We start from the raw sequence: 13,599 nt of genomic DNA on the forward strand, positions 1-13,599 counted from the left end.
GAAAATTCCAGAAAATCATGACATGGCTTTAGAGGGTTCTGATAGGCTTATTGACATCATTTGAGTCAATTGGAGGTGTACCTGTGTATGTATTTCAAGGCCTACCTTCAAACTCAGTGCCTCTTTGCTTGACATCATGTGACAATCAAAAAAAATCAGCCAAGACCTCAGATTTGTTTTTGTAGACCTCCACAAGTCTGGTTCATCCTTGGGAGCAATTTCCAAACGCCAGAAGGTACCACGTTCGTCTGTAAAAAAACAATAGTACGCAAGTATAAACACCATGGGACCACGCAGCCGTCATACAAATCAATAGTACGCGTTCTGTCTAATGGAGATGAACGTACTTTGGTGCGAAAAGTGCAAAACAATCCCAGAACAACAGCAAAGGACCTTGTGAAGATGCTGGAGAAAACAGGTACAAAAGTATCTATATCCACAGTAAAACGAGTCCTATATCAACATAAACTGAAAGGCCGCTCAGCAAGGAAGAAAAGGAGGAAGAAAACTGCTCCAAAACCGCCATAAAAAAAACTGACTACGTTCTGCAACAGCACATGGGGACAAAGATCATACTTTCTGGAGAAATGTCCTCTGGTCTGATGAAACAAAAATAGAACTGTTTGGCCATAATGACCATCGTTATGTTTGGAGGACAAAGGGGGATTCTTGCAAGCCGAAGAACACCATCCCAACCGTGAAGCACGGGGGTGGCAGCATCATGTTGTGGGGGTGCTTTGCTGCAGGACGGACTGGTGCACTTCACAAAATAGATGGCATCTTGAGGAAGGAAAATGATGTGGGTATATTGAAGCAACTGCTAAAGACATCAGTCAAGAAGTTAAAGCTGGGGTCTTCCAAATGACCCCAAGCATACTTCCAAAGTTGTGACAAAATGGCTTAAGGACAACAAAGGCAAGGTATTGGAGTGGCCATCACAAAGCCCTGACCTCAATCTTACAGAAGAGAAAAAGTGTGTGCGAGCAAGGAGGTCTACAAACCTGACTCAGTTACACCAACTCTGTCAGGAGGAATGGGCCAAAATTCACCCAACTTATTGTGGGAAGCTTGTGGAAGGCTACCCGAAACATTTGACCCAAGTTAAACAATTTAAAGGCAATGCTACCAAATACTAATTCCCACTGGGAATGTGATGAAAGAAATCAAAGCTTAAAGACGTCATTCTCTCTACTATTATTCTGACATTTCACATTCTTAAAATAAAGTGGTGATCCTAACTGACCTAAGACAGGGAATTTGTACTTGGATTAAATGTCAGGAATTGTGAAAAACTGAGTTTAAATGTATTTGGCTAAGGTGTATGTAAACTTCCGACTTCAACTGTGTGTGTGTGTGTTGTACATGCAGAATCTATGGGGGTCTGAGAGAGAGCTCTCATTATCCAATCAGCTTTAGGAATATAGCCCCGCACACACAGAAAGGGCACTGCTACAAGTCACACCTCTTTTCTCTACAACAGAACCTGCTCTCTCCTGTAGTGGTCAATTAGTGTACAGCGCGACCTGTGGAGGTTAAGTCTCTACTTCAGAGGGGCTGTGTGCTCCACACTAATGACCAGGCATTCTAAGGGTGTAGTGTTCATTTCCAGCCCTGGGTATATATTACACTAGATAACCCCCTTTGCTATTATACAACACATAAGGTTGAAAGATTGAGCCATCACACTTCTAATCATGTGATGGTGTAGTGGTTGGCTACAGGCTGTAACAGTCTAGGATTTAATGTGAGGCTATCTGGTCCATGACCTAATGGTTGGCAGTTGGCAGTGTCAGATCTAGAACCAGATCAGTGGTTATTGGATATTGACAATGAAATGAATGGTTATTGGTTAATTGCCATGAGGATGAATGGAAATGTTGATGTGTAGATCCTTCCCTCTCAACTCGTCCAGTGACTGTCTGCTGGCAGTGCGTAGTCTGTGGAGCTCTGCAGCCAGCTGCCTAGTCCTCTCCTCCTGGCCCCCTCTCTCCTCTGACAGCTGGGAGCTCCTCTGCTGCAGGCGGGACAGCTCACTACGTAGACCTGCAGCCTCACCACTCTGCTCAGCCAGCTGAACAGTACCACCACACGCACAGCCGCACACCACAAAACAAACATCCACACAAAATATACATTGTTAGTCCCACTACACATTATTTCCTCCACAGTCATTAACCTACAACAAGTTGAGAGTTAATGTCATTGTTTTAATGTCAGTATTTTCAATACATGCCTGACAGAGTACCTGTGTGTAAGCAGGGCACGTACCGGCTCCATGCTCTCTCTATGGGAAGCCTGGGTGGAGGCCAGCTCCAGTCTCAGCTCTCTGAGGCTGTGTTGTGCTGCTGCTGTGTCCCTGGTCCCCTGCCTGCTGCTGGCCTGGGCCTCCTCTACACACTCCCTCAGCCTGCACACTGTCTCCTGAAAGACGCTCATCTGGAGAGAACACACACATGGAACATGGGCCCCAAACTACACACAAAATACACTCAAAATATGGACAGTATGTGATTGTGACCTCTGACCTCTTGGCTGTGTCTCTGGCCCTCCCTGCTCTCCAGCTCCCTCCTTCACTGCTGCAGCTGAGCCTGGCAGGCTGTCTGTTCCTCCTGCAGCCTCTGGGTGGTGCTCTGCAGCTCTACCACACGCTCCTGCAGGCACCCCACAGTCCTCTCCCGCTCCCTCAGCTGTAGGACAGACAGCAGACACACCCCTATCAGAGCTCCCATCAGGTGTGTGTGTCACTGTGTGTATCTCAGGCTCAAAGATAGATGGGACTAAATCTGACAATCGCAGCGCCATTTTAGCTCTCTGTTCCAGGATTAAGTCACATGGATGGGCAGATAGATGAGAGATCTGCACTTATATGCATGACAGATTTAAAATTGGGATTAAGGAGATTAATTTCAGGCCGTAATTGAGTGGGAAACTTTTTGATCAGATTGATTTAACTTTCTAAAGATATGAATTATGTGCTTCAATTTAATTTCCTAGCAGCTGAACAGTTGGCAAATTGCCGCACTTCAGGCTTGTATCCCTTTGGCTGGTGGAAAACTATTATTTCACAAAATTCTTGACGTGTGCAGATCTGACTCGTTTCTCTTGCTTCCTTTGGGGTTAAAAAATAATTACTATTTTTGAAACACAAATTCAGAGACGGAAACTAATTCAATTTGCGAGCATGGCTGGAGGGGGAATCTGAGTGGTTTGTAGATGAGTGTAGCCAGGCTTCAGTCAGACACTATGTGAGGAGAAGACGCACTCCTGATGAATGGAAAAACAACATGTAAAGCCAAAAAATGCCTCTTGAAACTTTTAACTGTCAGCAAGCACAGGTTAAATTTATGACGTTCACTGACACTAAATTATTTGTGTTGGAATATTGCCTTTAGTCATAAATCAGACAAACACTACAGTATAATTAACATTTGTTGGTTGTGTGAGTGTGACATGCATTTACAATATGTGTGAATTTATTGACCGCATATTTGTAGTTGAGCGCTAGCTTTTGGATACATTAGTATGCGTGTGAAAGCACCTGGTTGAGTGCCGAGTTGTTGACTGCACATGTCTAGTTGAGTGCTAGTTTTATATACATTATAAACTGGTTGGTTCAAGCCTGAATGGAGATTGTCTGACAGCAGTGGTATATCAGACCGTATACCATGGGTATAGCAAAACATTTAATTACATTGGTAACCAGTTTATAATAGCAATGAGGCACCTCTGGGGTTTGTGGTTTATGGCTAATATACCACGGCTAAGGGCTGTATCCAGGCATTCTGCGTTGCGACGTGCATAAGAACAGCCCTTAGCCATGGTATATTGGCCATATTCCACAAACCCCCGAGGTGCCTTATTGATTAATTATAGTGTTTGAGGCTGTGAGCTGCTTCCATGCTGGTTCTGAGCTGGTTTCTCTCTGACTCCAGTCGACCCTCTCTCTCCCTGGCCCCCTGGTTCCTCTCCTGCAGCTACTGCTGCCTGGCCTGCTCCTGGGATAGCTCTGCCCGCAATGCCTGGCTGGCATCAGCCTGCTCCTGCAGCTGGAACACAGAGACAACCACAGTCAACCAACCGACCACACGTTTACAGGCAATATTCTGAGGTTAGGCTACATTTACATTTTAGTCATTTAGCACAGGGGTTCCCAAACGTTTTCACTCGGGGGGCCCCCTTCCAGCATTGGGGAACATCCTGCTCCCCACCTGCGCAACGTCTATTTCTATGGGCACAAGCACTGTTCATGACAAACGATTCACACCCCTCTTGTTGGTGGAGAGAACTTTGCAGGTGTAAAGGCGAGACCCAGATGCAGAAACAGGAGGCAGATGGTTGGAGTTTAAGATGTTTAATAAATCCAAAGGGTTTAGGCAAGAGAATGGTCGTGGAGAGGCAAAACCAGTTCAGTGTTCAGGATGTTCCGAAGGGCAGGCAAGCTCGAGGTCAGGGCCGGGAGGACTAGCAAAAGGTGAAAAGGCCAAGCAGGAAACTGGGAAAACCGCTGGTAGGCTTGGACATACAAGACAAACTGGCACAGAGAGACAAGAAATACAGGGATAAATACACTGGCCCAGAGAGACAGGAAACACAGGGATAAATACACTGGGGAAAACAAGCGACATCTGGAGGGGGTGGAGACAATAACGAGGACAGATCAGGGTGTGACAAAGCTTATTTCATTCAATTCTACACATTACGTAATGGGGTGTAAATTTTGCATTTTCAAAGCATATTTTCTTGCAATTCTAAAAAAAATTTAAATTAAAAGAATTACAACAATACATATCGGCAAAAAAAATAAAAAAATAAACATGTTAACTGACTAGTTGATCTGGACATGTCTGACAAGTAGAAAATAAACATGTTAACTGGCTAGTTGATCTGGACATGTCTGACAAGTAGAAAATAAACATGTTAACTGACTAGTTGATCTGGACATGTCTGACAAGTAGAAAATAAACATGTTAACTGGCTAGTTGATCTGGACATGTCTGACAAGTAGAAAATAAACATGTTAACTGGCATGGGCTAGTTGATCTGGACATGTCTGACAAGTAGAAAATAAACATGTTAACTGACATGGGCTAGTTGATCTGGACATGTCTGACAAGTAGAAAATAGTAGAAAATAAACATGTTAACATGTTAACTGACATGGGCTAGTTGATCTGGACATGTCTGACAAGTAGAAAATAAACATGTTAACTGACATGGGCTAGTTGATCTGGACATGTCTGACAAGTAGAAAATAAACATGTTAACTGACTAGTTGATCTGGACATGTCTGACAAGTAGAAAATAAACATGTTAACTGACATGGGCTAGTTGATCTGGACATGTCTGACAAGTAGAAAATAAACATGTTAACTGACATGGGCTAGTTGATCTGGACATGTCTGACAAGTAGAAAATAAACATGTTAACTGACATGGGCTAGTTGATCTGGACATGTCTGACAAGTAGAAAATAAACATGTTAACTGACATGGGCTAGTTGATCTGGACATGTCTGACAAGTAGAAAATAAACATGTTAACTGGCATGGGCTAGTTGATCTGGACATGTCTGACAAGTAGAAAATAAACATGTTAACTGGCATGGGCTAGTTGATCTGGACATGTCTGACAAGTAGAAAATAAACATGTTAACTGGCATGGGCTAGTTGATCTGGACATGTCTGACAAGTAGAAAATAAACATGTTAACTGGCATGGGCTAGTTGATCTGGACATGTCTGACAAGTAGAAAATAAACATGTTAACTGACATGGGCTAGTTGATCTGGACATGTCTGACAAGTAGAAAATAAACATGTTAACTGACATGGGCTAGTTGATCTGGACATGTCTGACAAGTTAAGAAAATAAACATGTTAACTGGCATGGGCTAGTTGATCTGGACATGTCTGACAAGTAGAAAATAAACATGTTAACTGACATGGGCTAGTTGATCTGGACATGTCTGACAAGTAGAAAATAAACATGTTAACTGGCATGGGCTAGTTGATCTGGACATGTCTGACAAGTAGAAAATAAACATGTTAACTGGCATGGGCTAGTTGATCTGGACATGTCTGACAAGTAGAAAATAAACATGTTAACTGGCATGGGCTAGTTGATCTGGACATGTCTGACAAGTAGAAAATAAACATGTTAACTGACTAGTTGATCTGGACATGTCTGACAAGTAGAAAATAAACATGTTAACTGACATGGGCTAGTTGATCTGGACATGTCTGACAAGTAGAAAATAAACATGTTAACTGACATGGGCTAGTTGATCTGGACATGTCTGACAAGTAGAAAATAAACATGTTAACTGACTAGTTGATCTGGACATGTCTGACAAGTAGAAAATAAACATGTTAACTGACAAGTAGAAAATAAACATGTTAACTGACATGGGCTAGTTGATCTGGACATGTCTGACAAGTAGAAAATAAACATGTTAACTGACTAGTTGATCTGGACATGTCTGACAAGTAGAAAATAAACATGTTAACTGACATGGGCTAGTTGAAAATCTGGACATGTCTGACAAGTAGAAAATAAACATGTTAACTGACATGGGCTAGTTGATCTGGACATGTCTGACAAGTAGAAAATAAACATGTTAACTGACTAGTTGATCTGGACATGTCTGACAAGTAGAAAATAAACATGTTAACTGACTAGTTGATCTGGACATGTCTGACAAGTAGAAAATAAACATGTTAACTGACTAGTTGATCTGGACATGTCTGACAAGTAGAAAATAAACATGTTAACTGACTAGTTGATCTGGACATGTCTGACAAGTAGAAAATAAACATGTTAACTGACATGGGCTAGTTGATCTGGACATGTCTGACAAGTAGAAAATAAACATGTTAACTGGACATGGGCTAGTTGATCTGGACATGTCTGACAAGTAGAAAATAAACATGTTAACTGACTAGTTGATCTGGACATGTCTGACAAGTAGAAAATAAACATGTTAACTGACTAGTTGATCTGGACATGTCTGACAAGTAGAAAATAAACATGTTAACTGACTAGTTGATCTGGACATGTCTGACAAGTAGAAAATAAACATGTTAACTGACTAGTTGATCTGGACATGTCTGACAAGTAGAAAATAAACATGTTAACTGACTAGTTGATCTGGACATGTCTGACAAGTAGAAAATAAACATGTTAACTGACTAGTTGATCTGGACATGTCTGACAAGTAGAAAATAAACATGTTAACTGACTAGTTGATCTGGACATGTCTGACAAGTAGAAAATAAACATGTTAACTGACTAGTTGATCTGGACATGTCTGACAAGTAGAAAATAAACATGTTAACTGACATGGCTAGTTGATCTGGACATGTCTGACAAGTAGAAAATAAACATGTTAACTGACTAGTTGATCTGGACATGTCTGACAAGTAGAAAATAAACATGTTAACTGACTAGTTGATCTGGACATGTCTGACAAGTAGAAAATAAACATGTTAACTGACTAGTTGATCTGGACATGTCTGACAAGTAGAAAATAAACATGTTAACTGACTAGTTGATCTGGACATGTCTGACAAGTAGAAAATAAACATGTTAACTGACTAGTTGATCTGGACATGTCTGACAAGTAGAAAATAAACATGTTAACTGACTAGTTGATCTGGACATGTCTGACAAGTAGAAAATAAACATGTTAACTGACTAGTTGATCTGGACATGTCTGACAAGTAGAAAATAAACATGTTAACTGACTAGTTGATCTGGACATGTCTGACAAGTAGAAAATAAACATGTTAACTGACATGGGCTAGTTGATCTGGACATGTCTGACAAGTAGAAAATAAACATGTTAACTGACTAGTTGATCTGGACATGTCTGACAAGTAGAAAATAAACATGTTAACTGACTAGTTGATCTGGACATGTCTGACAAGTAGAAAATAAACATGTTAACTGACTAGTTGATCTGGACATGTCTGACAAGTAGAAAATAAACATGTTAACTGACTAGTTGATCTGGACATGTCTGACAAGTAGAAAATAAACATGTTAACTGACATGGGCTAGTTGATCTGGACATGTCTGACAAGTAGAAAATAAACATGTTAACTGACATGGGCTAGTTGATCTGGACATGTCTGACAAGTAGAAAATAAACATGTTAACTGACATGGGCTAGTTGATCTGGACATGTCTGACAAGTAGAAAATAAACATGTTAACTGACTAGTTGATCTGGACATGTCTGACAAGTAGAAAATAAACATGTTAACTGACTAGTTGATCTGGACATGTCTGACAAGTAGAAAATAAACATGTTAACTGACTAGTTGATCTGGACATGTCTGACAAGTAGAAAATAAACATGTTAACTGACTAGTTGATCTGGACATGTCTGACAAGTAGAAAATAAACATGTTAACTGACTAGTTGATCTGGACATGTCTGACAAGTAGAAAATAAACATGTTAACTGACTAGTTGATCTGGACATGTCTGACAAGTAGAAAATAAACATGTTAACTGACTAGTTGATCTGGACATGTCTGACAAGTAGAAAATAAACATGTTAACTGACTAGTTGATCTGGACATGTCTGACAAGTAGAAAATAAACATGTTAACTGACTAGTTGATCTGGACATGTCTGACAAGTAGAAAATAAACATGTTAACTGACATGGGCTAGTTGATCTGGACATGTCTGACAAGTAGAAAATAAACATGTTAACTGACTAGTTGATCTGGACATGTCTGACAAGTAGAAAATAAACATGTTAACTGACTAGTTGATCTGGACATGTCTGACAAGTAGAAAATAAACATGTTAACTGACTAGTTGATCTGGACATGTCTGACAAGTAGAAAATAAACATGTTAACTGACTAGTTGATCTGGACATGTCTGACAAGTAGAAAATAAACATGTTAACTGACTAGTTGATCTGGACATGTCTGACAAGTAGAAAATAAACATGTTAACTGACTATTGATCTGGACATGTCTGACAAGTAGAAAATAAACATGTTAACTGACTAGTTGATCTGGACATGTCTGACAAGTAGAAAATAAACATGTTAACTGACTAGTTGATCTGGACATGTCTGACAAGAAAAGAAAATAAACATGTTAACTGACAAGTAGAAAATAAACATGTTAACTGGCTAGTTGATCTGGACATGTCTGACAAGTAGAAAATAAACATGTTAACTGACTAGTTGATCTGGACATGTCTGACAAGTAGAAAATAAACATGTTAACTGACTAGTTGATCTGGACATGTCTGACAAGTAGAAAATAAACATGTTAACTGACTAGTTGATCTGGACATGTCTGACAAGTAGAAAATAAACATGTTAACTGACTAGTTGATCTGGACATGTCTGACAAGTAGAAAATAAACATGTTAACTGACATGGGCTAGTTGATCTGGACATGTCTGACAAGTAGAAAATAAACATGTTAACTGACATGGGCTAGTTGATCTGGACATGTCTGACAAGTAGAAAATAAACATGTTAACTGACATGGGCTAGTTGATCTGGACATGTCTGACAAGTAGAAAATAAACATGTTAACTGACATGGGCTAGTTGATCTGGACATGTCTGACAAGTAGAAAATAAACATGTTAACTGACATGGGCTAGTTGATCTGGACATGTCTGACAAGTAGAAAATAAACATGTTAACTGACATGGGCTAGTTGATCTGGACATGTCTGACAAGTAGAAAATAAACATGTTAACTGACTAGTTGATCTGGACATGTCTGGACATGTCTGACAAGTAGAAAATAAACATGTTAACTGACATGGGCTAGTTGATCTGGACATGTCTGACAAGTAGAAAATAAACATGTTAACTGACATGGGCTAGTTGATCTGGACATGTCTGACAAGTAGAAAATAAACATGTTAACTGACATGGGCTAGTTGATCTGGACATGTCTGACAAGTAGAAAATAAACATGTTAACTGACTAGTTGATCTGGACATGTCTGACAAGTAGAAAATAAACATGTTAACTGACATGGGCTAGTTGATCTGGACATGTCTGACAAGTAGAAAATAAACATGTTAACTGACTAGTTGATCTGGACATGTCTGACAAGTAGAAAATAAACATGTTAACTGACTAGTTGATCTGGACATGTCTGACAAGTAGAAAATAAACATGTTAACTGACTAGTTGATCTGGACATGTCTGACAAGTAGAAAATAAACATGTTAACTGGCTAGTTGATCTGGACATGTCTGACAAGTAGAAAATATGTCTGACAAGTAGAAAATAAACATGTTAACTGGCATGGGCTAGTTGATCTGGACATGTCTGACAAGTATAAAATAAACATGTTAACTGGCATGGGCTAGTTGATCTGGACATGTCTGACAAGTATAAAATAAACATGTTAACTGGCTAGTTGATCTGGACATGTCTGACAAGTAGAAAATAAACATGTTAACTGGCATGGGCTAGTTGATCTGGACATGTCTGACAAGTGATAAATAGCTCTAAGTTTCTACAGATACATTGGTGCAGCTAGCTTCCGGGTTAAGCAGGCGGGTGTTAGGAAGCGCGGTTTGGCGGGTCATGTTTCGGAAGACGCATGACTCGACCTTCACCTCCCGAGCCCGTTGGGGAGTTGCAGCGATGAGACAAGATAAAAATTGGGGAGAAAAAGGGGGGACATTTTTTTAATAAAAAATTATTTGTATAAAATTATTAAAATGGAAAACAAAACAATTCTCAATAAAGAAGTTATCAGCAAAGTCACTGCTAGTAGGAAAAGTCAAGTGCAAGGCTACTGGGTCATTAGCTATCCCAAATCAATATATTGATCTAGTGTAATGCAACACCCTCTTTTCACGCAGGTTTCTGTGGCAGGTTAGGAGAGCATTTTCCTAACCTTAACCTCAGTCTCCTAACCTGATACGACTAATTCAATTTGGTATCGAAGTGGCGTTAAAAGACTGTTCCTCTTGTGCAGTGGTTCCCAAACTTTTTATAGTCCCGTACCCCTTCAAACATTCAACGTCCTTCTGAGTACCCCCTTTAGCACCACTCTCAAATGTTGTTTTTTGCCATCATTTTAAGCCTGCCACACATGCACACTATACAATATATTTATTAAACATAAGAATGAGTGTGAGTTTGTCACAACCCGACTTGTGGGAAGTGACAAAGAGCTCTTATAGGACCAGGGCACAAATAATAATATAATAACAATCAATAATTTAGCTCTTTATTTAACCATCTTACATATAAAACCTTATTTGTTCATCGAAAATTGTGAATAACTCACAACAGGTTAATGAGAAGGGTGTGCTTGAAAGGATGCACATAACTCTGCAATGTTGGGTTGTATTGGAGAGAGTCTCAGTCTTAAATAATTTCCCACACAGTCTGTGCCTGTATTTAGTTTTAATGCTAGTGAAGGCTGAGAATCCACTCTCACATAGGCACATGGTTACAAAGGGCATCAGTGTCTTAACAGTGCGATTTTCCAAGGCAGGATACTCTAAGCGCAGCCCAATCCAGAAATTTGGCAGTGGCTTCTGATTAAATAAAATCTTCACAGAACTGCTTGTTGTAATTTTGATGAGGCTCTCTTGTTCAGATATCGTTAAGTGGACTGGAGGCAGGGCATGGAAGGGATAACGAATCCAGTTGTTTGTGTCACCCGTTTTGGGAAAGTACCTGCGTAATTGCGCACCCGACTCACTCAGGTGCTTTGCTATATCACATTTGACATTGTCCGTAAGCTTGAGTTCATTTCCACACAAAAAAACTCATACAATGATAGAAAGACCTGTGTGTTGTCCTTGTTATGCAGACAGAGAAGAGCTCCAACTTCTTAATCATAGCCTCAATTTTGTCCCGCACATTGAATATAGTTTTTTAATAAATGTTTTATTTCACCTTTATTTAACCAGGTAAGCTAGTTGAGAACAAGTTCTCATTTGCAACTGCGACCTGGCCAAGATAAAGCAAAGCAGTGTGACACAGACAACAACACAGAGTTACACATGGAGTAAACAATAAACAAGCCAATAACACAATAAACAAGTCAATGACACAGTTGAAAAAAGAAAGTCTATATACAGTGTTTGCAAAAGGCATGAGGGGGTAGGCAATAAATAGGCCATAGGAGCGAATAATGACAATTTAGCAGATTAACACTGGAGTGATAAATGAGCAGAGGATGATGTGATAGTTGCGGAGAGTCCCTGTAATCCTAGATTCAGATCATTCAGGCAAGAAAAAACATCACCCTGATAGGTCAGTCGTGTGAGAAACTCGTCATCAAGCAAGTGGTCAGACAAGTGAAAATGATGGTCAATAAAGAACACTTTAAGCTTGTCTCTCAGTTCAAAAAAACTTGTCAATACTTTGCCCTTTGATAACCAGGGCACTTCTGTATGTTGTAAAAGTGTTACATGGTCGCTGCCCATATCATTGCACAGTGCAGAAAATACACGAGAGTTCAGGGGCCTTGCTTTAATAAAGTTAACCATTTTCCCTGTAGTGTCCAAAACGTCTTTCAAGTTGTCAGGCATTCCCTTGGCAGCAAGAGCCTCTCGGTGGATGCTGCAGTGTACCCAAGTGGTGTCGGGAGAAACTGCTTGCATGTGCGTTACCACTCCACTACGTCTCCCTGTCATGGTTTTTGCTCCATCAGTACAGAGACCAACATGAGCAGCAGCTACGTTTGGCTACATACGTTAGTGGAATTCCCACGAGAGAGTAACAGTTAATGTGATTGGATGTTAATTATTTGACTAGGCTACCTGTATTTGACATTGTGTTGTTATTTCGCTAAACACCTAGATGGTTTAATTGTATTTTTGGCGAGAAAAAAACCTCACCCAAATGTATAGCCCCGTTGTAAAATAAAAATTGACTGTTTTTGGGTGGGGGTGTACCCCCGACAGGGAACTTGTTGGTTGGTTTGCTGTATGTGTTAATGTTAGGTCTTACCTGTTGCTGTAGAGTCCTGAGTGTGTCCTTGGTGTTGGTCAGCTCTGCCTCCAGCTGCTGAGCCCTCTGCTAGTGTGTGTTGGCCTCCTGCTGAGCACTGAGCTGGGCCTGCCTGCTCTCCCCTGCATCCTTCTTCAGACTCTCCACCTGGGTCCTGATGCATGCACACGGCCACAGACACACCATCAGTCAGGGGCTCCCAGTCTTAAACGACCACTACTTTCAAACTGGCATGTTTGATACCTCTCTCTGCCAACGCTACCCCCCACATGCTGTAAACTTTGTTTTCACTCTTGTCTACATTTTCAAAATCAAAGGGAATTTAATTTATCTTGTGATGTAATGTGAAAAATGTGCTCATTTGAGAGTAATGCGTGTGTGTTTGTGTCTGCCAGATTTAATCTGAGCAGGCAAGCCTGAACATTTAATGAGAGGCCGTTGCACTAATTCTGACTGTGCGGTGCTTTGCGGTGTGGCATGGTGTAGTGGGGTGAGCGTTGGGCTGATGGGGCGCTGGGGCGTGAGTGATGGGATCAGAGCTGTGTGTGTGAGGGGTGGCCATGGCCTGTTTACCGTCAGGTGAAGCAGCTAATCAAATCCCAGTTTGCGCCCTCTCTCCCTGAGACATTAACTCAGACCA

At 40.6% G+C, this 13,599-nt stretch overlaps 1 protein-coding gene across 1 annotated transcript in view; it reads right to left on the reverse strand.

Annotated features, from left to right (window-relative positions):
* LOC115112234 (uncharacterized) overlaps nucleotides 1–13,599 on the reverse strand; it is a 31,865-nt gene that overhangs the window by 8,588 nt on the left and 9,678 nt on the right. The window contains exons 5-8 of the mRNA XM_029639156.2: nucleotides 12,960–13,113; nucleotides 2,526–4,046; nucleotides 2,269–2,436; nucleotides 106–2,071 (exon numbers count right to left, since the gene is read on the reverse strand). Of these exons, the coding sequence (XP_029495016.1) occupies nucleotides 13,094–13,113 (20 nt within the window). The 3' untranslated portion in view covers nucleotides 106–2,071; nucleotides 2,269–2,436; nucleotides 2,526–4,046; nucleotides 12,960–13,093. The remainder of the gene's footprint in view (nucleotides 1–105; nucleotides 2,072–2,268; nucleotides 2,437–2,525; nucleotides 4,047–12,959; nucleotides 13,114–13,599) is intronic.

The sequence above is a fragment of the Oncorhynchus nerka genome, linkage group LG27 (genome assembly GCF_034236695.1).
Source record: "Oncorhynchus nerka isolate Pitt River linkage group LG27, Oner_Uvic_2.0, whole genome shotgun sequence".
Taxonomy (NCBI): domain Eukaryota; kingdom Metazoa; phylum Chordata; class Actinopteri; order Salmoniformes; family Salmonidae; genus Oncorhynchus; species Oncorhynchus nerka.